This window comes from Mastomys coucha, unplaced genomic scaffold, assembly GCF_008632895.1.
Source record: "Mastomys coucha isolate ucsf_1 unplaced genomic scaffold, UCSF_Mcou_1 pScaffold22, whole genome shotgun sequence".
Classification (NCBI taxonomy): domain Eukaryota; kingdom Metazoa; phylum Chordata; class Mammalia; order Rodentia; family Muridae; genus Mastomys; species Mastomys coucha.
Window position 1 is genome coordinate 115,101,798 of NW_022196905.1, and position 24,443 is coordinate 115,126,240.

At 46.1% G+C, this 24,443-nt stretch overlaps 1 protein-coding gene across 5 annotated transcripts; it reads right to left on the bottom strand.

The window, feature by feature from the left end:
- Positions 1–2,904: 2,904 nt before the first annotated feature.
- Positions 2,905–20,414, bottom strand: Mapkapk5 (MAPK activated protein kinase 5). 5 transcript variants are annotated; one of them, XM_031337718.1, is made up of 14 exons: positions 19,674–20,414; positions 15,654–15,727; positions 14,494–14,569; positions 13,824–13,921; positions 12,530–12,638; positions 11,245–11,334; positions 9,926–10,021; positions 9,529–9,609; positions 7,691–7,878; positions 5,784–5,904; positions 4,755–4,885; positions 4,399–4,520; positions 3,267–3,371; positions 2,909–3,096 (listed from the first exon to the last, which is right to left on the bottom strand). In XM_031337718.1, the coding sequence occupies exons 1-14, from the start codon at positions 19,707–19,709 to the stop codon at positions 3,002–3,004; spliced, it is 1,422 nt and encodes a 473-aa protein (XP_031193578.1). In that variant the 5' UTR covers positions 19,710–20,414; the 3' UTR covers positions 2,909–3,001. The 5 variants fall into 5 exon arrangements, with proteins under 5 accessions (XP_031193582.1, XP_031193581.1, XP_031193580.1 ...); XM_031337719.1 differs by having other exon boundaries at positions 4,405–4,520; positions 19,674–20,223; XM_031337722.1 differs by lacking the exon at positions 13,824–13,921 and having other exon boundaries at positions 2,905–3,096; positions 11,245–11,330; positions 19,674–19,926.
- Between the last annotated feature and the right edge of the window lie 4,029 nt (positions 20,415–24,443).

Below are 24,443 nucleotides of genomic sequence, written 5' to 3' on the forward strand. Positions count from 1 at the left end.
TAATCCCAACACCCAGGAGACATAGACAAGAGGGTCAAAAGTTCAAAGCCCACATGGTCTTTATATGAGTTCTGAGCCAGCCAAAGATACAAAGGAAGACCTTCTCTCAAAAAACAAAGCCACCACCAAAAAGAGAGACAGACAGAGAGACAGGGAGAGAGAAAGAGAGAACACACGCGCGCGCACACACACACACACACACACACACTCCTGGCATCTACCCTCAGCCAGTGATGCTTACTTCCTATCAGACAGCATTAGCATTTAGCAGAAAATGCATACTCTCTCTTCACAGACTCACTTGACAATGGGCGGGAAAGTGAGGGTCCTCAGCTGCACTGACCATCAGCCACTAAGTAATTCAAAACCTCTTCCAAGTTACCTGTTCTGGAAATGACCAAAGCTATTCCTGTTTCCCTGTGTCAGAACTAACAAACATAACAAAGGGTAAGGCATAAGACAAACCAAGAATCAATAATGGAAAAACAGTCTACTTTTTAAACTTAAAAATATGTAATTAAGCTGGGCAGTGGTGGCGCATGCCTTTAATCCCAGCACTTGGGAGGCAGAGGCAGGTGGATTTCTGAGTTCAAGGCCAGCCTGGTCTACAAAGTGAGTTCCAGGACAGCCAGGGATATAGAGAGAAGCCCTGTCTTGAAAATCCAAAAAAAAAAAACCAAAAAAAAAAAAAGTAATTAAAATGAAATACTCAATTTTTCAGTTCTCAAATTGAAACTCATTTTCTTCTGATACAGAAGATCAGATTAAAAGCTTTTGACTTCTTTACCAATAATATAATTCTATTCTTTCAACTTGTTCTTTCTCACATAGTATAAAGAACAAAACTTTTTTCTTTTTTTTTTAAAGATTTGTTTATTTATTTTTATGTGTATGAGTACACTGAAGCTGAACAGATGGCCTTGAGCCATCATGTGGCTGCTGGGAATTGATCTCAGGACTTCTGCTCACTCTGGTGTAATACACTGTAGCTGTATTCAGATGCACCAGAAGATGGCGTCAGATCTCATCACAGATGGTTGTGAGCCACCATGTGCTTGCTGGGATCCAAACTCAGGACCTTCAGAAGAGTAGTCAGTGAGCCATCTCGCCAGCCCAAGAACAAAACTCTTAAAGAGCTGTAGAGATGGCTTAGCAGTTAAGAACAAGAGGTCCTGAGTTCAATTCCCAGTAACCACATGGTGGCTCCATCTATGAGATCTGGTGCCCTCTTCTGGCCTGGAGGCATACTTTCATGCAGAATGCTGTATACACAACAAATAAAATTCTTAAAAACAAAAACAAACAAATAAAACCCAAAACATCATAACTCTTAAAAAGCAATCCTTATGGTAATATTTCAAAAAATAAAAATAAAACTTCTAACCGGGTGGTGGTGGCACACGCCTTTAATCCCAACACTTGGGAGGCAGAGGCAGGTGGATTTCTGAGTTTGAGGCCAGCCTAGTCTACAGAGTGAGTTCCAGGACAGCCAGGACTATACAGAGAAACCCTGTCTTGAAAAAACCAAAAAGAAACCCAAAACAAAACAAAACAAAACTTCCACTGTTGGTGGTTGCACAGGCAGGTGGACCTCTTGAGTTTGAGGCCAGCCTGGTCTATAGAACAAGTTCTAGGACAGCTAGAGCTACACAGAGAAACACTGAAAAACAAAACAAAACACAAACAAAAAACCACTAAGTAATAAACAAAGATGGGAGTAGAATTCTCCCACGGCCACACAGCACATGTGAGTAGCCCTAACCAGGGAGGTGGAGAGTGTCTAAGCCATAAGCAGCGGTCTCAAGAACAGGCCTAATGATGGAGGCAGACTAGAGACAATGGCCCGCTGCTTTACTAGAGCTATTCTTGTAGTGTTTCCACAGACATCAGTGGTAGGCAGGCAGGAACTTACCAGGAAAAGAAAGGTTTAACTTCCAGCTAGGGGTAGATTTTGTATTACTAGCAAAACTGACTCATGTTAAAACATAACTTACTACTGGCCTAGAAATACACAAAGCAAACTGTGCTTTGACTTAGCATGCCCAATCACAAACAGGAATTACTGCCGTTTAGGGGAACATTGTCGAGCCAGGCCATCTCCAGGGGTGTCTTATAGACATGCACCACAGTTCTCATCTGGACAGACACAGATCCAGGTTTCATCATGGACCAGTTGAATTCAGCTGAAAGCTGCTGAGACACAGGCCACGCTGAGGAAAGCAGCCAAAGATGCGTGTCGTTTCAGCAGTAAAGAGGAAACAGCTTAAGCTTTCACAAGACACCCAAAATAATACATTTCAAAGATGAATGCTACAGTCGGTGTGCCAGTGGCTCCTCTTGTCGCCAAGGGAACACTGGATTCCAACCCCAGGATAGGCATGCTGAGGGTCTGCAGGCCCAAGAGAGCAAGTGTGGCCTCCTTGATGACATAGGGGACAGGATTTCACTGAAAACAGCATGCCCTAATTTTTCTGGCCAGAAATTTTGCTTAAATTTGGTTTTCCTCGGGGCTGGCGAGATGGCTCAGTGGATAAAAGCACTGACTGCTCTTCCAAAGGTCCCAAGTTCAGATTCCAGCAACCACATGGTGGCTCACAACCACCCATAATGAGATGTGATGCCCTCTTCTGGTGCGTCTGAAGACAGCTACAAGTGTATTACTCTGGAGCGAGCAGGGCCATCCTGAGTTCAATTCCCAGCAGCAACATGATGGCTCACTGCCATCTGTACAGCTACAGTGTACTCATACACATAAAATAAATAAATAAATAAATCCTTAAAAAAAAAAAAGACTACTCTAAAATAATTTGGTTTTACACAGAGAAACCCTGTATCGAAAAAACAAAAACAAACAAACAAAAAAAAAAAGAGTTAACTGTTAGGGAACTCTGAACGTTTAAGCAACAAGGAAATGAAATTATGATTTATTAATTTACATAAAAATTACTTTTTACATTAAGGAATAATTTTTCCAATTGTTAAAAACAGTTTGAAGCTGTTACTACTGGGGCTCGTGGGGAAGGGTCTGCTCTTCAATCACCTGCTTCACAACCTCTGCCAGCTTTAGTCGGTCGACTTTGTCTGTGAACCCACGACCTGAAAGGCAAGGAAGAACAAGGTCAGTACGACTCCCTACAAGCTGAAATTCACCCCACATTGTCCAGAAGCAGTTCAGAGGCCCCGTTTTCAGATGTGCCCTCCACCCTCACTGAGCTCTGGCCTCAGAGACCATCGATGTCTAAGCATGAGGCAGGGCTGGGCCTCACCATTCCAGCTAAAACTCTGTAGCGCATCCCTCAGAAGCTTGCACTCCCGGTTATACTTCCAGGCCTCCTGCATTACCTCGTTCAGCTTCTCATCTTCATTCTCTCCTATGGGCAAGAATGGAGAGGAAGTTTGACTTTTCTGTAGCATCATGGGATTTTTGTGTTAAAAAATGGAAGGTCATGCTATGCTGTCCAACTAGTTGAGAAGTTAGGAAACAGAATACACAAGTTGCTAGCAACTAGCTCCCCAGGGCTCCAGGCTGACCCTCTTATCACTGAGCTCTTCCAAGTTTCCATTTCACACAAATGTGACCACACCCAGGCTGAGTGCTCAGAGTTAGAAAATGGGAGATGTTCCTGAGCAAAAAACATCTGGCCAAGAAAGGGAGAAAGACAAATCTGTGTGCGCCACCTTTTTCAAAGAACACCCCTGCTTCAGAGTGCCCAGGCAAGTTCTCTGCGTGCTCTTACAACGCAAAGGACTTAGGGAGATGAGTTAATCCAACTGTGTATGTCCAACTGTCATATTAGACATTAGGAGATGTCTAATGTGAGCATCTCCTTCACCAGCTGAGAACAGTCGCCACTTCACAGCCAGCTGAATCCCAAGGGAGGCCTTGGGATGAAAGGTCCCTCCTTCAAAGGAAAGCATAGGCTATGGGCAGAAGCCACAGCGGGGCTAGTTGTGAGCTTGTGCCATGTTCTTTTTCACTTAGCAGAGACAGTGTGTCAATGTAAAGGCGCTGGAAATGGCGCTGATGGCCTCCACACTATCCTTGGACCCTATCCACATTTCCAGTCTGCACCCTCTACTTTGTGCCTTCACTGGGAAACTAAGACAACAGAAAATCATGTGCCACATCTGGCACTGGCAGTTAGCCCTAACCTAGAACATTAGAGAAGGCCAAAGATACAGAACTTACCATGTGTCTGCACTCGCAGTGTCTGTATGTCCTAGTAATGTCGACTCACTTATATATAATGTACTTAAAAGAGACAAATCACAAACTAATCTGACCCTCTTGTCACATACACACACGTGTGCTCATGCACATCCATGTGCATACACACACACACACACACACACACACACACACACACACACACACGGAACATTAATAAGTGGCATGACCTTTACCAGCCTGGGGGAGGATACACTGGGCAATGACATCTCGAAGCTTTTCCAAGGCAACATTTGAATCCTCAGTTCCATTCTCATGGTCGTGTATATAAATACCATCCTTTGGCTTGGTGCTTTACAAATGTAGGGAAAGACAAGAGCAAGGTAAGACCTCAGAACCCAGCTCCAAACTGAAGACACCAGGATATTCAGAAAAATAACTACAGAATGGTCCAACTCCTAGGGTAATTTAAAATGTCTACACTCTCTATATGAAGTCGAGGAAGGCAGAACTCCCGGCCAAGCTCTCAGCACTCACCATCAGCCATGACTGCCACGAAGAAGATCAGAGAAATACACCCGCTTACCCCAGCAGCTTCCTCTTCCTCAGAATGGGGTTGTTCACGGAATGCAGAGGTTTGAGGCTGACTTTGAGGTCCTGGATCCTCATGTTTGCGAGTTGCTCAGCATGAGCCTGCTGGATCCCTGCAACCACTGCCTGCATGGAAGGACCACCATCAGCTCAAGTTTGCCTTCTAGACTTTTTTATTTTTGCTATTATTACCCATGTTCATCTTGATTTCCTGGACTTACATGATTTGCCAAGTAAGTGCTGGGTGTGGTGTCACTGTGCCTGACTTTGGCAGCCTGTGTCCACATTTGTTACTTGGCACTAAAAGACGTGATGTAAGACAAAGGGGAAGCATAAAGCATGCTGATGACATTTGGTCAGGCAGAGGATTCTCCCCATGATCAACGAGGCCAGGGAACAGCAGACCACACAAAGGCTACATCCCAATTGGCCTTCTTCCTTGGCAATGGGGACAGAATTTCCGTAAGAATTTCTAACAGTGCTGGACAGATGGCTCAGCAGTCATGAGCACACACTGTTCTTACATAAGACCCAACTTCAGTTCCCAGCCCTTGTATGAGGCAGCTCACAATAGCCTATAACTCCAGCTCAAGGGAGCGGATTCCCTCCTTCTGGCCTCGAGGCACCTTTGTGCACATGCCATACAGATAGATAAAAAATAAGCCTTCATATTCAAGTCAGAAGGTAGCCAGGAAGTGTACAGGTCTGCCTTCTTCCAGGGTGATCTACATGCTCAAAGATGTCCGTTTCTGAATTCCCACAGCATGGAAGGTCTGGTTTCTAAAATTCTCACTTTGTTTTGTTTGCCTTTAGAACCAGCCTGATTTCAACACCTTGCTGGGAGGATCTTTATGCTCTGTGCCACTAAACCCACACCCCAAGTGGAAAGGGTCTTCCGTTGAGCCTTCTTTTGGATCCTGATTTTTAGGAAACAAGAGCAGAAGCATGTGCTTGCCACTGCTTCCCTTTAAGCCCTGTATTCAGCCGCCACAACTTCCCTTTCTCACATTTAAGCATCACTCACCTTATCCATCATCAGCTGGGCAGAGGGTAGTACATTATCTAGGGCCTCTGTTGAGTTGAGCCAGGGATGGTCCAACACTCCCTCGATTGTAAGTCTTTCCTCTGGTTTGACCTTTAGAAGCCTTCAAAGAAAACATACCAACAGACACAACATGCACAGAATATTCCCAAAAGAAACAAAGGAAGCTCTTGGGCTGGGCTCCAAATAGCCCTGGCTTCTTTTGACTTTCTACCAACACCTACAGGCCTGGAGCTTCTACGATCAAGGCAGGATGGGATGCTAGTCACATGGAGTGAGTATAGGTATACTGTGGCTTGAGATTTCCTGGGCAGCAGCTTGAAAGTGGTACCAAAAGTCTGTGTTCAGAGCACATCACAGGGTTCAGTAGTGAAGCTAACGAGCCTGCCTGTACTTAACCCCACATTAGGTTTCTGGGACAATGCTTCAACTACTTTTGGCTTATAGTGGCTGTCACTTAGCTAAGGGTCATGCAGTTTCAAACAGGAGGGTGTTATCTAAGGTAAAACTAGATACCATCAGATGGTACGACCTGAACCGTTCTATACTCCAGTCAGTCAACCACTAAGACCAACACATGGCACTTTCTTCTAAGCCCAACACAGCCTCTGGACCAGCCACATTTTGGTCATACTTTGTGACCTCACATCCATTCGCCTAGCTTACCCCAGCATACTCCTAGGCTCTCTGCAACACCACCTCATTCTAAATGTTTGAGTCAGTAAAGCCTACATCCCTTGGAGAGGCCCAGGCCAGTGAGAGATCTTTGTGTCAAGGAAAAAGCAGGAGGAAGAAGGGGGGAGGGGGAATGTGGATAAAGGCCTTAAGAATGACCTCTAACCTATACATGCATGTATACCTACACTCACAAGAGGCAGAGAGCCCCCAAGAGAACCCCAAGGTTTGCTACAGAGCTGGGCATGTAGCATGGAAGCAGTATGAAGGCTGGTACAAATTCAAATCCTGATCTTACCATCATAAAAAGTCCTTTACATTATTTTAGGAAATAGCCCCTCTTTATAACAGACTCCCTAAACAACCACCTTACTTTTTATTAAATACTTATTAATTATCTTATCTTATGTACATGAATACTCTGTCTTCATGCACACCAGAAGAGGGAATTGGATCCCATTACAGATGGTTGTGAGGCACCATGTGGTTGCTGAGAATTGAACTCAGGACCTTCGGAAGAACAATCAGTGCTCTTAACCACTGAGCCATCTCACCAGCCCCCTCTTTCATCTTCTTGATACCAAAGTGCTATATGAACTCTTATGCAGTCACTACCCCTAACTCTTTTTAACATTTATTTTTATGTATCAATGTCTGCCTGTATGCATCCCTGTGCACGGGTACAGTGCCCAAGGAAACCAGAAGAGGGCATTAAGCCCCATAGAACTGAAGTTACATGCAGTTGTGGGCCACCATGTGGGTGCTGGGAACCTAACTCTAGAACAGGCAGTGCTCGTAAGCACTGAGCCCCTGCTATCCAGCTATCCCTAATTCTTACTGAATCCCCAGCTTTGTGTTTGTCAGAGCCACCATCTGGCAGAGAAGAGTGGGTGTGGTCCTGAGACCAGCACCACACACTGCAACAGTAGAAAAGGATAGAAGGCCAAAGGTGCTATCCTGAACCCTAGTATCAGTTCCAACCCATGGCTGGCTTATATTTGAGAAGACACAGGCTGGCTCAAGAGTCTCAGTCCAGCCTTGATTACACAGTCAGAGCTAGAACAAAATCCTATTTCAAAGCAAACACAAAACCAAAACAATATGACAAAAGCGAGACATTGAGGAGGGAGAGGGAGGACACGGCAAAAGGCTGGTTGGTCACTTAGGGTCCTGGGTTTAATCCCCATGGAAACTGACTACAGCCTGGGACTTACTTCCTCACAACATCTTTAGCCATCTCTGAGATCTGGCTCCACTCTTCCTCTGGGAACTCGAAACTTCCTGTCATGATCTTTTTCCGCATATCCTTTGGGATAGTCCGACTATGGTGTTTGGAGTAAAAAGGAGGGTATCCGCACAGCATCACATAAATTATCACCCCTAGGGACCACAAGTCACAGCTCTGAAAGCAAAATAGAAAAAAAATCACTCTTATTAGAGAAGAGCCCCAAACTAATGTCCAGGTGTAGCCACAACACATAAAGGTTAAAATCACCAAACTTTACAAGGACAGTGACTGCTGGGAAGAGTTGTTAGCCACCAACACAGTATGTATCACATGCAAATGAGGCCAGCCTGGAGCAAAAAAGCAGTAGCTAAAAGCTAGCTTGCACTTCAGCATGCACTGTGTCAACATGGACCAGGGAGGACAGAGGACAGTTACCAGGCACATGTAAGCTGGTGCCAAGATGGCATAAGCCATTTTGAAAAGGCCAAAGTAGTGTGACAAAATTTGGAGGTCTAAAGACACTCTGTTGGCCACACATGACAACTGTGTCCTACTCTATTCTAATTCACAGATTCTATTTGAATTGTTAAAAAACTAAATGAAGAAAAGAAAACGCTGTAAGACAAGCAGAACTTATCTAGCTACACACCCCAAACAGGCGATTCCTCTCTCAACACTCTTCAGTACATCTGAGTGTAAGACATGGAGGCTTTAGTCACATTTCACAACACTTGTCTCTAAAACAGTTCTGGTGAGCCTTGTGGTGAGAAGACACACAGGCAGGCAGTTGTCTGGAGCCAAAGCCAGCAAATGCACCTGCTCACTCAGGTGGGTCTAGGTCTGCGGTCACATGTCTTCAAGGCTGCATACATGCAAGCTCCATAAGGTCAAGTGTACAGCAGGCTAAAGATTCTCCTAGTGAGCTCTCTGCATCACAGTGCTTTGATGAATTTTGTGCACACAGAGGCAGGGTATGCACATGACTATGCATTATGCATGTGAAGCCAAGGGATGTCTGGTGTCCTCCTCTATCATTGTTGGCATTGTTCCCTTGAGAAGGGGTATCTCATTGAATCTGCCATTTTCTGGCTAGGCTAGTGGTAGCCTGCAAATTCTACAAATGCTCTGAATACCCCTTAAACTGCCAGAAGTAGTGCCTCTCAGCACTCAGGAGGCAGAGGCAGGCGGATCTCTGTAAGTTTGAGGCCAACCTGGTCTCCAGGGTAAGTTCCAGGACAGCCAGAGCTATATAAAGAATCCTTATTTTGAACCCCCCCACACACACACATACACACTAAAAGTACAGCTTGGTGGCCTAAATAAAGCCACACGGCTGGAGCATGTGGATCCATGGCAGCTATCCCAGGCCACTCTGTCACCCATACCTAGTTTGAAGTGCCCAAAGAGCAAGCAGACTTTAAAATCTAGTCAGCAATTCCAAGATTCATTTCTAGAGATGCTGGCCTCCACACAGCATGTTTGGTACATGGCTGCAGATTCAGAGAGCACCACATAACCAAGCATTTGCTATGGTCAGAAGACATTGTTCAAGTTAGACAGTAGCTTTCTTTTTAAGTACCAAAGAATGGTAATATACAACAGCAGTGTGCTCTTGAGTTTCAGTTTCTCAAAAATGGCCTGTATGTCTACAATGAATGGCAAACATGTCACTTCAGTGTCATCAGAGGATTACTTCCTATCTCATCAGATTAGAGACTTGGATTCCAGGTCACTCGCTGTACTCCAGCTGCTGCAGAATCATGAATATTCCACAGAAGAGCCACCGGTCCACAGTGGGAAGGAGCTAAGCACCTCTTCCTTTACCTTGTTGTAAGTGTAGGGTGTTGGCGAGGTAGGTATGATGCCAGACTTCTCCTTCTGGTGTCTTCTCTGTGCTTCCAGTACCTAAAAGGAGTTGGACCAAATGCTTATTGGAAATCACATCATCAATGTCCCACAGCTTGAGACAGACTACAGGAAGGCTAAAGATGAACTGGCAATCAACAATAAAAAAAATAACTCAACATCAATATAACACTTTCAACCAGGTATGTTGGCACACACCTTTAAGCCCAAGTCTAACATACACAAAGGACATAGCTTCAGGACATGGTGAGACCCTGTCTCAAAAACAAAACCCTTTTGCAGGGTAGTGGTGGTTCAGGCCTTTAATCCCAGCAGAGGCAGGTAGATCTCTGAGTTTTGAAGAAAACATGCTTACCTGAGGTGCTACATAGTAAGGAGTGAACTGGGGTGTCATCAAATCACCCTGGTCAACTTTAGCAAACCCAAAGTCACATAACTTAACAGGGGCATCCTGAAAGAAAACAAACTGAGGTTAATACCACATAGTTGTCAGTAAACAACACTTTATGGAAGCCAGGTGTAAAGGCTCATGCCTGTAATCCTAGCACTGTGGACTCTGGGGCAGGAGGATTACCATGAGTTTGAGACCTGGCCTGGGAATGGCATCTGAAAGCTGTTCTTAGTGTAGGGATGTAGGAGTACTTCCTGCTCTTGCAGAATGCCTGGCTTTGGGTCCCAGCACTCATGTGTCAGCTCACAACCACCTGCAACTCTAGTTCCAGGATATACAATGCCCTAGTCGGGCCTTCACAGGTACTGCATGCACCTTCAGGTAAAAACACTCATACACATAAAAAATCAATCATCAGTAATCTAAAAGTAATAGAGAAGCAGGAGATGTATGTGGTCAGTCCCGACTTACACTTGTGAGCACAGCTCTGAGTTCAGAGAGTCCTGACTAATGGGCCCTCCTTTCATCCACCCAGCCTCACTCTGAAGATTAGCCACGAGCTTCATGGCAACTAGAGCAACTGACTAATATACTGAATATGGGCCAAGGGGCAGGAACACAGGCAAACAAAGCCTATCAGGACTAACAACAACTCAAACTGAGCTATGTAACAGCATGGCAATTCCTGTCTATCCCAAAGGCTGTCCAGATAATATGCAAATTCATAACTTCACACATGTATCTGTACCATCCAAATCACCCATGCCATAGGTGTGGCGACATTTCTGAGGCCCTAACAAGGAAACGGTGGGAAACTGAAGTATTAGAAGCACATGGCCTAAAACCTCCTATGCACGGGCTCAGTACAGCAGTAGGCAGCACACACCTGCAATCCCAGCACTCAGGCACTCAGAAGCAAAGGCAGTGTTTTAGGCCAACCTAGTTTACATGGGTTCCAGGCCAGCCTGGTCTACAAAGCAAGATAGTATGACAAAAATTAAACCAGCCTGAGGATGTACATCAGTTGGCACAGTGCTGGCCAACTGTGTGTAGAGTCCTGGGTTCAATCCCCACAGTCACATAAGCTGAATCTGGTGATGCATACCTGGAATCCCAACACTCAAAAGGAGGCAGAGGCAGGAGATCAGAAGTTCGAGGTCATCTTCAGCTACATAATAAGTTCAAGGCTGGCCTGGGATAGACAGACCCTATCTTTAAAAAAGAGAAACAGATAAAAACAAAACAAATGACAGCATCAAACAAGGAAAAGCAATTTTTCTCACCAAAGAGTTATCCTTGAAAAGCAGATTTTCAGGCTTGAGGTCTCTGTGCGCAATGTTTAGCAAGTGACAGTGCTGTAGAGCCAGGGCTATCTGGAAAAGGGCACAGTGGACCAGCTGCCTCTTAGAAAAAAACACCATCTCTAGCACCCCTAGTGTGAGAGCTCAGGGGTTAAGTCAGTTACAACTGTGGCTAGTGTTGAGAACACAAGAGAAACTAAGAATTACTTGGGACACCAAGAAACAGAAATAAATTGGCCTTAGTTTAACTATAACCTATATTTACTAAACAAGCATGACTACAAATGATCCTCTGTCAGAATAAAGCAGTGGACACATCCCGTAAGATGCCTGGCCATCCCTCTGCCTGTGCTGTGACAGGTACTGTGGAAACCCACAGGCAGCAGTCCTCAATAAGAAGGGCTTCCCAGTGGACAACAGGGCTGCTCCTCCATAGACCTGCACCCTAGGGCACTGAATGGCAGGCAACACTTCCAACCAGCCAGCTTGACTTCCTACCTCACAACAATGCATCTGTCTGTGTAGACTGAGACAGCTTTTGTATAGATGGTCACATCTCATCCTTAAGTCTTAGTATTGAAAAATGAATGGTTTAATTTAAAAGTAAAATAGTTCCCCAAGTCTTGTGATTCTTCTCAGCCCTTCACATAGTAGTCAATCCTAGTCAATCAGAAAGGAGGCATCCAGAAACACTCTGAACTGAGGTGGAGAGTCTGCCAGAGCTTTCTCACAATGCTAACTGTTGTGCCTCGTGCTTTCCTATGGTCTACTTGTTTGGTATGAAGACAGGCCTGAGGTTTAGCCTGTCACCTCTATGAAGGAATTTATGGGACATAAAGCATTTCTATAGTAAATATAATAAAATATAGCTAAGAATCACTCACTATTATAAAAACCTGCAGAAATGATAGGTGACTTATGCATGAAACATCTTAGGTACAAATGCCTGAGGCCAAGGTTATACTAAAGGTCTTTCGGGTGATACCAAGAGCATCAAATGCTGCCTGACCACAGCTGTCCACAGTGGAGGAAATTCTCACAGTGCCCTTGGGAAAGGTGACAAGCAGTTAAAAATACAGTCCTCCCTCCCAAAGTATAAAAAAGGGTCAGTCAGTGGCACTTTTAGGAAGGCGTCCTTCCTTTCTGGTTATAACAAAGCAGGCAATGAGAGGTCAAATGGAGCTTTTCTTTAAGCCTTCCTTCCCACAGTGCAATTGTACTCTTAACAAGGTAGTCGCAGTTTGGCTGGTACCGGGGGCCAACTTGCCTGCTTTGTTACTTGGCTGGCTTGCTTCTCTGTAAAGTGCCGGTGCTGGCTGATTCTGTGAAATAGCTCTCCCCCTTCCATCATCTCCATTACAATTAAGAGTCGAGCCCTGTTTGAAAGCATTTGATTTTGTTAAGTTAAAAAAAAAAAAAAGAAAAAAGAAAAAAAAACCAAGAAAGAAAAACCCTGAAGCATCAAACCCTGACCTAAAGTGACCTCATCTACAAAATATGCAACCATTCTGCGCTCAGAGTAAGCTAGCCACTAATTAAGTGCAATGACTCTCATATTCTCAACCAAAAAGTAAAAAGAAAGAAAAAGAAAAAACCAAACATTAACTTCTGGCTCCTAGTCCTTCATATAACTGCTTCTGCTTGCATCCAAATGCTTTCAGCAACAGAGCACACTTGGGGACCACAATCAACTTCCCACCGGCTTTCAACAGTACAGCTCCTGCACTCTTACTGATGCCCACGTCCCACAGCTTGAGACACTGGCCTCGCAGGCTGAACTTACACTAGCTCTGCTCTGTAAGGTTCTGAGTGCAAGGGAGGGGGCACCTTGCTTGCTGCTGGCCACACTGCAATGACAGGATTCCCATCTCAGTCTCCACCTAAGGGACTTCCCAACTTGTGCAACTAAAAGAATGACGATGACTTCTTTTTTCAAAAGGCAGGTCAGGGCAAGCCCTGGGGCATCTCTGCTGCACTATGGCTAAGACTTGACCCAAGATGCTGGGATGACAGGCCCTTCCCACTGATTTGAAATAGAATCTATTTCAATCCCTATTTATTTATTTAGAATATAGTCTTGCTATGTAGACCAGGCTAGACTAGGATGCATGATCCTCCTGCCTTAGCTTCTCAAGGGCTAGGATTATAGGCATGCACCAACTACACCTGGCTCTTTAATGTTTTATTTTGCTTTTTAACTACATACACCTACACACATACACACACACACATAACATGCATTAGAGAGTAGGGCCTCAGGTTTGCTTGGCAAACACTCCATCACTAACCTATAATCCCCAAGCCCTTAAACATTTTTTGAAAAGAGAAAGTAATGAAAATAATGGTGGAGGAAGGGAGCAAATGAAACAAGATTCCCCAGAGGGGACTGATAAAACTTGGTGATGAGAGCTCAGGCATTGGTTACAGAATTCCGCTTTTAAAACACAAGAGAAAGAGAGGTGGGGAAGGGAGAAGGGGGAGGGCAGGGCAGGAGAAAAGCACATAGAAGTCTGCAACTGTGACTTCTATGGGCATATGGTGATGGTCCTGTCCAGTCTTACCTGGGGCTGGACTCATGAGGGAACTGTACACTGTTAGCAAACACTTCAATAATCTGAACTATGTTAGGGTGTGTGGCACACATCATGTGCAGGCGCACCTTAAAGAGAAAACAGAAAACGTTCATGTGCAAAAGAAATGCCATCATTTTCCCCCAAACATCTCATCAAAAATTGACCATGCTAAGTCCAGAAGATAAGTCTACTTCTGTAGGAATCCTTATTTCACAAATTACTCCTACTAATTTAAAAAAAATTGTGAGGTGACTAAAGATGGTATGCTAGCTCTCCACATCATTAAAACACTTGATAATGGTAATATGAAGAGTATATAGACAGATTTTTTTGCACATCTCTATTTCCAGGGAGCTGCTTGCCTTAACTATAAATACATATATATTCTTAGGCTCTAAAAACATTTAAACAAGGCCTGGACAGACAGCTAAGTAGATAAGTGTTTCCTGCTCTTCCAGAAGACCAAACTTCAGTTCTCAGAACCAAGTTGGGTGGGCTCACACTGCCTGGAGCTCTAAGGCATCTAGCGCTACCTCAGGCCTACACAAAGAATGCCCCTCCCCCTCCTTCCTTCCTTCCCTCTGAGAGAGAGAGAGAGAGAGAGAGACAGAGACAGAGAGAGAGAGAGAGAGAGAGGGCGCCAAATAAAGAGACATACCTCATTTCTAGCTTTTGGACGATCGAGAAGAATTTTCAGTGCAAACCGTTCTTGAGTAGATTTCTTCACACAGACTCTAGGTAAAGAAAGAAATCACAATGGCATTCTGGATCTCCACAGCAAGCTCCAGGACAACATGAGCTGACAGACCCTGTCTGAGTCACACAGTCAAAGGAATACAAACAACTTGCCCTAGAGCAGCAGGTGGCAAAAGAGAAGTGTCTTGCTCCTCACCTCAAGACACTGACTAGAGTCTCACCCTCAGCAGGTAATGTCAGCTCACTACCAAAGTACTGAAGAACTGATGGCCTCTCAAAGAGACCCACAGTCTTATTTCCTAACATTTTTATTTCTTTTTATTGTATGAATGTTTTGCCTGCCTGTTTGTTCACCACCTGTTCCCTGTGGAGATGGGTAGAGGGCATCAGATCCCTTGGAAGAGGAGTTACCAGTGGCTGTGAGCCACTTTATAGGTACCAGGAATCAAACCCAGGTCCTCTTCAAGAGCAGCTAGTGCTCTTAACCTCTGGCCCATCTCTCCAGCCCCACCTTTTACATTTTTAAAATTACATTTAATTTTTCTCATTTTGTGTGTGTATGGATGTACACATGGAGGTCACAGAGGAACATGCAGGGATCAGTTCCTCCTTCCAGTATTATTATTGGATCCAGAGATCAAAATCAGGCCATCAAAGTTATAAACAAGAACCTGTACCTAACAACCCATCTCACTGGTCCAGACATCACAACATCTTAAAATGAGCCCATGAATACTACAGACCATGTGACTTTGCTATGTAGCTGTATCTAGCTATAAAACACTAACAAGAAGCCTTTACAAGTGGACCAGTGAGATCCCTAGGACCCACATGGAAGAAGAGAACCACCTCCTAAAAGTCATCCCTTTGACTTCACATTCACTCATAAAAATGCAACAAACAGATGAATAAAGTAAACACCCACTACTCGGAGCTGGGGTAGCTCAGTAGTACGTGTTCAATACACACAAAAACTGACACTAAAACAAATCAAAAACCAAACAAAAACTCTACAATTTAAACTCAGGCCAATTCTTACGGTGCATCTGATGCCTGTAGCTCAAGGCTCATTTCCTATGCCTGTTCCCAGAACAATGTACCTACTTTTCAACATCATCTTACCTAACTGGACCACTAATTCCGGCTCCCAGTTTCTGAGTCCAATTGATACTATATTCTTCTAAAATGGAGGTCTCCTATTAAAAAGAAGAAAATGAACAGGAGGGGCAGAGATAACTCTACTGTTAAGCTAGATTATTAAGTAGAGGCAGGACAGCCATGGCTCAGCACCTCCCCTCCTAAGCCAGTGCGCAGGCTTTATAATCGCACACTTGTCTACATGACTGCCATTGCCTCCCAACCACTACCTCCCAATAACATAGGTCCAAGAATAAAGGGAAAATGTGTAACCCGCCTGAGTGGTCTACGTAAGTAGACAAATGGTGCCTTACCCACCTCCAGCACCCACACCATGCACTCAAATGTGCACTTGCACACAGCAAGCAACTTGTGCGTTTTCATTACAACAATTGAGTGTATAATTTCTGAGTCCAGAAAACTGGGTCAGGTATTTGTAGAAGCTTACATCCTTCAAACTGTTCAACTTGTGTGGATAGGAGAGTATGGTGGTTTGAATATACTTGGCCCAGGGAGTGACACTATTAGGATATGGCCTTGCCAGGCGGTGGTGGCGCATATCTCCCAGCACTTGGGAGGCAGAGGCAGGTGGATTTCTGAGTTCGAGGCCAGCCTGGTCTACAGGGTGAGTTCCAGGACAGCCAAGGCTACACAGAGAAACCCTGTCTCAAAAAAAAAAAAAAAAAAAAAAAAAGAGTTGCCGTGGTCGTGGTGTCCCTTCACAGCAGTGAAACCCTAAGACAGGAGGAGAGTGAATTCTCAGGCCTAATCTTTTACCAAGCTAAGGATGATAGTCTACTTGACAGCAGAGAGTATTTCATCCACATCAGAGATCGGGGTTCAGACACTTGCTTTCACAGAAGGAAGAATGGCACTGTTAGACCCATTCCAGACCACTTGTCCTCAGTATCAACCCACTATAACCACCTGAGAATGTTTAAATTAAAAACAACCCAATGTCCAGGATGGAATGGATCAAGTATGCATTCTCCATTCATCTTTAACTGGGTAGGCTATCAACATTCTCTGGAGCTCAATAATAACAAAACAGGGAATTCTCATAGTCATAGTGTGAAAGGCAGGCAACTGCTTTCCATGAATATATTTAAAGCTAGACAAAATGTCAAAACAAACAACAAGACTGTCAGGCATGAAGGCTCTCCACTCTACTTCCAGCATGCAGGCAGGCAGACTTCTCTGAATTCAAGGCAACCTAATCTACATGAGTACAAGACCAGGTAGAGCTACACAGTGAGACTCTACTGTTAGTTGATAAACAGTTTTATAACATTATAAACAAACTAAGAACTGTGTTTTTTAAACCCACTAGAAGTGAGGTCAAAAGCCAGCACATAGCCTGGCTCCTCCAGCTTCCATTCTCCATCCAAACTGCCCAAAGCAGTAAGTGGGATTGCTTGCTTGTTCACACAACACAGGGCTGTGTGAAAGGTAACAATGCTGGGGCTCTAGGGAAGGAAAGAAAACGGAGGGCAGTACAGGTGAGACCCGGAGAGAAAAACAGGAAAAAAGAAAAAACAGGGAGAAGAGACAGCTGTGCTAAGCTCAGAGACAATGAGCTGGCCCGAAATGCAGAATATGTGGGTTTGGAGGGCAAACTGCTACACAGAGCCATAGAATAAGGCCAAAGTGAGCCCTCCACAAAACTGATAAATGGACTGGAGAGAATGAGAGGCCAGAGAAAATCTAAGGCCAGAAGTGACTTTGCAAGTCAACTCCATTCTGAAAGGACTCCGGAACCACAGGGGTTGAGTGGCAGGGGGTAAAAGCCTCAGGAATTCAAAACACTGGTTAGTCTCAGCACACATTAGAGGCTAACTTACAGAGAGGCCAAGAACAACAGGCCCGATCTGACATTAGCATGCACAAGGAAAATAAATTTCTCCTTAATTCTAGGCAGCTACAAATATGGGGAAGAGTAAGAGTCCAGAGTTACTATGTTACTAAGTAAGTGTACAACTTTTCAACAATAATTAGTAGATATATAAAATTCAACAACATATCATCTTATAGGGTGGCGGTGGGAATCAGTAGCAACTATCTCTGACTACTGGATACAAACTGACAGGCTTTGCAAAGATATAATGGATTCTATTTTGTTTTTTTGGTTTTTTTTTTTTTTTGAGACAGGGTTTCTCTGTGTAGCTGGCTGTCCTGGAACTCACTCTTTAGACCAGGCTGGCCTCGAACTCAGAAATCCACCTGCCTCTGCCTCCCAAGTGCTGGGATTAAAGGCCTGCACCACCACCTGGCCTGTTTTTGTTTTGTTTTTTTAAAGATTTATTTTATTTATTTTATGTGTATGAATAACTTTAGCTGCACAGATGGCCATGAGCCATCATGTGTGTGGCTGCTGTTGAACTCAGAACCTCTGCCGGCCCGCTTGCTCCGGAGTAATTTACTGCAGCCGTCTTCAGACCCACCAGAAGAGGGTGTTGTGAGCCACCATGTGGCTGCTGGGATCCTAACTCAGGACCTTCAGAAGAGCAGTCAGTACTCCTACCTGCTGAGCCATCTCGACAGCCCCTCTTTTTTGTTGATCTGTTTTTGATATAGCAACTCACTGTGTTGCCTAGGCTAACCTTGAACTTCTGGCCTCAAACACATGCCACCATAACCCGGCAAATAAAGCATGATGAGTGCCACACAAAACAAAGCTGTCACACTAAATTTAAAAAAAAAAAATCCAAAGTTGACTTTAGTGGGTGGTGGTGGCGCACGCCTTTAATCCCAGCACTTGGGAGGCAGAGGCAGGTGGATTTCTGAGTTTGAGGCCAGCCTGGTCTACAGAGTGAGTTCCAGGACAGCCAGGGCTACACAGAGAAACCCTCCCTCAAAAAACAAGACAGAAAAGAGAAACAATCATTTTTCTTGAGCCATTCTCGAGTTATTTTAATTTATGTACTTATTTGTAGACAGAGTTTGTTGCTCCAGAATGGCCTCTTAACTCTCTGTGGCCGAAGACAACCTTGAACTTTTTCTTTCATTTTTTTTTTTTTTTTTTTTTTTTTTTTTTTTTTGGTGTGTGTTCCCAAAGATCAAAGTACAACTTGTCTCTCCAGCCCTGTGGATCTAAGGCTCTTACTCTGGCAATCAGGCTTGGGCTTAGGCTCCTCTTACGCGACAAATATTAAATCACAGCATTGCCTGGGATCTTCAACTACTGATCCTCCCACAGGGGCGGGGGGAAATGACCCCCTCACCGTGCCAGTTTTATGCAGTGTAAGGGATCAAATCCAGGGGTTCATGCACGGTGAGTACTCTACCAGCTGGGCTATATATTATGTTCCTAGTCCCGTTTCGGGTAGTTTTAGAGTATGGGCGCTTTAACTCCTCAGAAATAAACTCTTTTCAAGACAGGGTTTCTCTGTGTAGCCCCGGCTGTCCTGGAACTCACTCTGTAGACCAGGCTAGCCTTGAACTCAGAAACCTGCCTCTGCCTCCCAAGTGCTGGGACTAAAGGCGTGCGCCACCACCGCCCGGCTAAACTCTTGATTCTTGAGAGTAGACAAGAAAACAGAAGGAAATTAATGTACAGGGAAAAGCCAAAGGGCAGGTTTTGGACAAAGGTAATGCAACTCCTGAAGCTGAAGGTCTCAAACGAGCTTGTTTCAGACTCATCAGGAGGGGTCAAAGCCACTGCCAAGTGTTGCAGTGGATCACCAAGGAGCAAACTGAGGCACTTGGAGGTGATGGAGACATGAGAGTCCTAAGAAGCCGTCTTAAATTCCACTCATATCATGTATCTCCACACTACTCAACTTCATTCTAGCTGAGCACAAACTATATCAACCAAAGAGGCTAGAGAGAATCGGAGACTACACCCTACAAAAGCCAACACTCTGGGCCTTCAAATGCGGTCCCCTTCCCGGGAAAGCCGAAACCAGAACTTACTAGATTCTAGTGACTAGTTCTCTCAATTTTCCAAGGCCCAGGCTGAGAGGAATCGCCGGACAAAGTAGAGGATGGGTTGGATCTCCCGCTTACCTTGATGGCTTTCTCCATGTCGCTATCCTCCGACATGCTCCGCTGGGCTCCCACAGCCCGAAGCGGCGGAGGCTGTGCGGCTGTCCGGTCCCCTGGCAGCCGAGGAAGCAAAGGGCTCGGAGCTCGGGTCCCCGGGACTCGAGGAGACGGGCAGCGCCCGCCCCTGGGGACCGGAGGGGATGAAGGCCCGGGTGCCGGCTCGGCTTCCACAGGCGGCTCTAGGCTGGTGGGGGCGGTGGCGGCGGCAGCGGCGGCGGCCCCTGGGGACAAACCTTTGTGCTGGGCCCCGCGCAGCCGCTTCCCGGCCTCATCCCCGGCCGGGGAGGCAGGCTCCCGGGGCAGGGCGAGACGGGGAGGGGCCCGGCCTGGAGCGCCGTGCGGGGGTTTTGCGGGGCCGCCGCTTAGGCCCGGGTTCGCCAGGTCCGGAGGAGACACCTGCGCCGCCGCCGCCGCCGCCGCCGCCGCCGCCGCCGGCACCAGCACCGTAGCGAAGCCGAAGCCGAGCCCCCCGCCGCCGCTGCCGCCGCCGCCGCCGCTCCCACTGCCGCTCCAGCGCCACACATCGCCGGGACGCCTGCGCCGGGCAGCCCGCCGCCCGCCCGCCCGCGCCGCACCCTCTGCAGCCTCACGTCACCCATGCTGCCTCCCGGCTCTGCGACCACACAGCCCCGCGCGCCCCTCGCTGACATCCGCTGGGCTTTCTGAGGCTTTCCTGGGCCGCGCGGTTGATGTACAGGCGCCAGCCGGGTCCTCCCCGGGGCGCGCCGCACGCAGCACAGGCCCCCGGGCCTTCCCCTGAGATGGCGCCAGGTTAATGACGTAAGACGGCGCGACGGCTGGCACGCCAAAAGAGAAGCAGGACGCAGGTAAGGGCGCATGCGCGGGATTCCGCTACGTAGCTTCGGTGTTCCAAGCGTTTACACCTTCAGAAGAAGACAGTGGCCACAGCCAAGGAGTTGGCTGGGAACCAGAACGGTAACTTGGGACGTACAGAAACCATGCTTGGTGAGAACCAACCGGATTCTGCTTGTCTTGTCAGATGTGCGGGGTCGGAGATGTAGCTGCCTACTGCAGCCACCTCAGCATCCATAGACTTTTGAAGGGGGAGGGAGGGACAAACGAGTTCGTGGCTTCCATGCTGACAGTTTTAGGACTAGCCAGTTTATGAAACAGAATTGAAGGTTTTATTAAAGATTACTTAAGTGGAAGCTTATCCATGAGAGAGTCATAAGAGATGAGAGTATAAACAAAGGAGTTTAGCACACGTCCTTTCTATTATATTTCTGAGGCAACCCAAAGGGACAGACAGGAAGCAGAAAAGAGATGGGACCTGACCTTCAACAATAGGACTGTGTTTACTGGTGCGCACAGCAGGGGGCATACTCCTCCAATAAGTTGGACTAGTATAACAGGAAAAAGCTGACTTCGATGAGCCTATATAGTGAGGGTCTTAAGAATGCAGAAACATGGGGGTGAGGCCTCAGGCCACTCCTCATTTCGTTTAATGAAGTTATCGAAATCAGTATAGATATTAAAATCCAAGTTCCAAGTTTGAACCAGCAGTGACCTTTGTATTGAGGCTAGATTGGGACCAAGAGCTAAGCAAGTTAGTGTCTTGAGGTCTCCAGATAGAACTCTTTTAGATTAGTCTTCAGCCAGGCTAGTGCTATGTCCTTTGGAATGGACAGGTGTGGAACCAAGGTAAAAACATAGTTTAAATTGAGCCACCCAGGAGTATCTCTCAGATTTTCGATAAACCAAATATAATGAGCATAGTTTTTTAAAAAGCCTCCTCTCCCCCTCCCCCAGACAGGGTTTCTCTGTGTAGCCTTGACTGTCCTGGAACTCACTCTGTAGACCAGGCTGGCCTCGAACTCAGAAATCTGCCTGCCTCTGCCTCACAAATGCTGGGATTAAAGGCGTGTGCCACCACTGCCCAGCCAAAAAATGTCTTTAAACCTCTAAAAATAGCTTAGTTAGGAACTCCACTACACCCAAGGCTGCACCTGATAACCAGAACCCAGTGACATCACCCAAGATAACCAGACACAGCCCTAGAACCTTATGGCCTCCAATGGACAGTATATAAACAGAGACCAAGAGCAATGCTCTCCATATCTGGAGAGACCTTGATTGGCCCTGCAGCTGGATAGTCTTCCCCAGGATCCTCACCCTTGAATCAGAGACCACTATAAGAGACTGCACCTGACCTTTAGGTAACTTGTCATACACGTAAGCAGCCTAATAAAATATACCTTGCTATACCAACTACATGTGTCTAGATTCTTGCTCACAATAAACGTGCTTAGAAAGGAGGGTGGGGGGCTGGTGAGATGGCTCAGCGGGTAAGAGCACTGACTGCTTTACTGAAGGTCCTGAGTTCAAATCCCAGCAACCACATGGTGGTTCACAACCATCAACCATCCGTAATGAGGTCTGACGCCCTCTTCTGGTGCATCTGAAAACAGCTACAGTGTACTTACATATAACAATAAATAAATAAATCTTAAAAAAAAAAAAAAGGAGGGTGGGCATCCCCAATTTCCCACACTTCCAGTGGTTAAGGTACATGAAAAAGTACATGAAAAGTTCCTAGAGCTTTCTACCAAGCAAGTCAGGCAGGCTGTATTAGTCAGGGTTCTCTAGAGTCACAGGACTTATGGGTAATCTCTATATAGTAAGGAAATTCGTTGATGACTTACAATCTGTAGTCCAACTCCCCAAAAATGGTTAGCAGCAGCTGTGAATGGAAATCCAAGGATCTAGCAGTTTCTCAGTCCCACAAGGCAAGCAGCCGAAGAGTGAATCTTCCTTCTTCCAATGTTCTTATGTCTGTCTCCAGCAAAAGGCGTGGCCCAGATTAAAGGTGTGTGCCATCACACCTGAATCTGGGACTTGCTTTGTCCCAGATGACCTTGCACTCAGAGACCTCCTTGCCTTAGTCTTCTGGGATTCATAGCCACTATGCCTCAGGATCTCCATGCCAAGATCCAGCTCAGAAACTTGTATCTCCCAGCCTCAAGATCAGGATCACAGGGGAGCCTTCCAATTCTGGATTGTAGTTCATTCCAGATAGAGTCAAGCTGACAACCAGTAATAGCCACTACATAGGCCAATGAAGACTTCCCAGAACTCCAGCAAATGATCTCACAGCTAGTGGAAAGCCTCTGGAACCTTTGAGCCAGTCTCAAAGATGGAGGGGCTCCCACAGATATAGATAGCTAGGTTGCCTTGGAGTTAAGTCCTTTAGGTTACCTTGTCCAAACACTTCGGCTGTGTTGGAGACATGGTCTGGCTAAATGGAGAGCTAGCCTCCCATCAGGTTGAGACTGTCAAAGCTGGACTGAAAAATGAGAGCGGCCTTAGACAGTGTGGCCCTTACAGGCCCCCCTGGGGCATAGGACCAGCAAGCAGAGGAGATGAAGGGAGGTTTGTGAGGGCTAAGGGTCCTTGTAGGCACTGGTGCCTGGGCTGTATTAGACTGCACTGCAGAGCTCTGATGCTCTCGTGACTACAGCTCTCACTGGTACCCTTCGACAGCAGCTACAGGCTAACTGTATCCCCACTGCACCAAATGTTAACAAGGGAAGTTTATTTGTGGGAGGGCCCCGGTCACTAATGGATCCTGAATTCCCTCTCTGAGTTTCTGCGCTGTTAAGATTTCTGAGGCGGGGGTGGAGAGATGGCTCAATGGTTAAGAGCACCTTCTGCTCTTCCGGAGGTCCTGAGTTCAATTCCCAGCAAGCACATGGTGGCTTACAAACATCTGTAATGAGATCTGATGCTCTCTTCTGGTGTCTGAAGACAGCTACAGTGTACTCACATACATAGAAAATGAATAATTTTTTTTTAAAGATTTCTGAGGCAGCTCAAAGGCACAGGAAGTGGTAGAGAGAGAGAACCCTGACCTTCAACAGATGGGATTGTGTTTATTGGCAAGAGTCAGACTCTTCCAGTGGGAGAAGAAGAGGAAAGAGATGGCCTCGACCCTTTATGTGTGGTTTATGGGCATGTGGAAATGTTTGAAGCCTATACCTTCCTACAGTCCCTTTCTCCCAGGATTGCCACTAACCCAGAACAGAGTCCTTCTGCCAGACCAGCTCATACAACATCCACTCTTCAAGGCCCTGCCAGGACTTTGCCTGCATTGTAAACAGTCAGGACACTGGGGAGTGGACTGTCCTTGGAGGGGGATCAGCCCTTGCCCTCTCCTATTGGGTGATGGCCTGGTCTGACTTCTTTCATGCCAACTACAATCAGGCAACTGCTTTTCAGCCATCTCTAACAAGGACACTACTGTAGACACCGTGCCCAGCCCTCTTGAACACCACAGTTAAAATTATAGACCCTCATCACCACTGAATTGACCTTGTTAACAGGACTGTTTCTCCAGGTAAGTAGACACTTCCTGTCCCCAGTTCATTTCACAGGGTCCTGTACTATCAAAGGCTTGGCTTCTCTTCACATGCAGGCATCTACTCACAGGCCCTGCTCTGAGCACACCCCAGAAACCTCTTTTGTTGTTGTTTTTCCAAAACAGGGTTTCTCTGTATTGAGGGGACCTGACTCAACAGTCAAGTACTGAAATAAGGCACAGATAGGTGGACCAGAGACTGGTGACCCCTGGCCATTAACTCTCTCTTACTGTTCTGGAGGCTGGAGGCTGATGGCTTCTGACAATTTAACTCTCTTGCTATTCTGGGGCCAAAAGCCAGCCAGGTGAGAGGTCTGAGTTTCTGAGTTTCTTTTCTTTCTTTCTTTCTTTTTTTT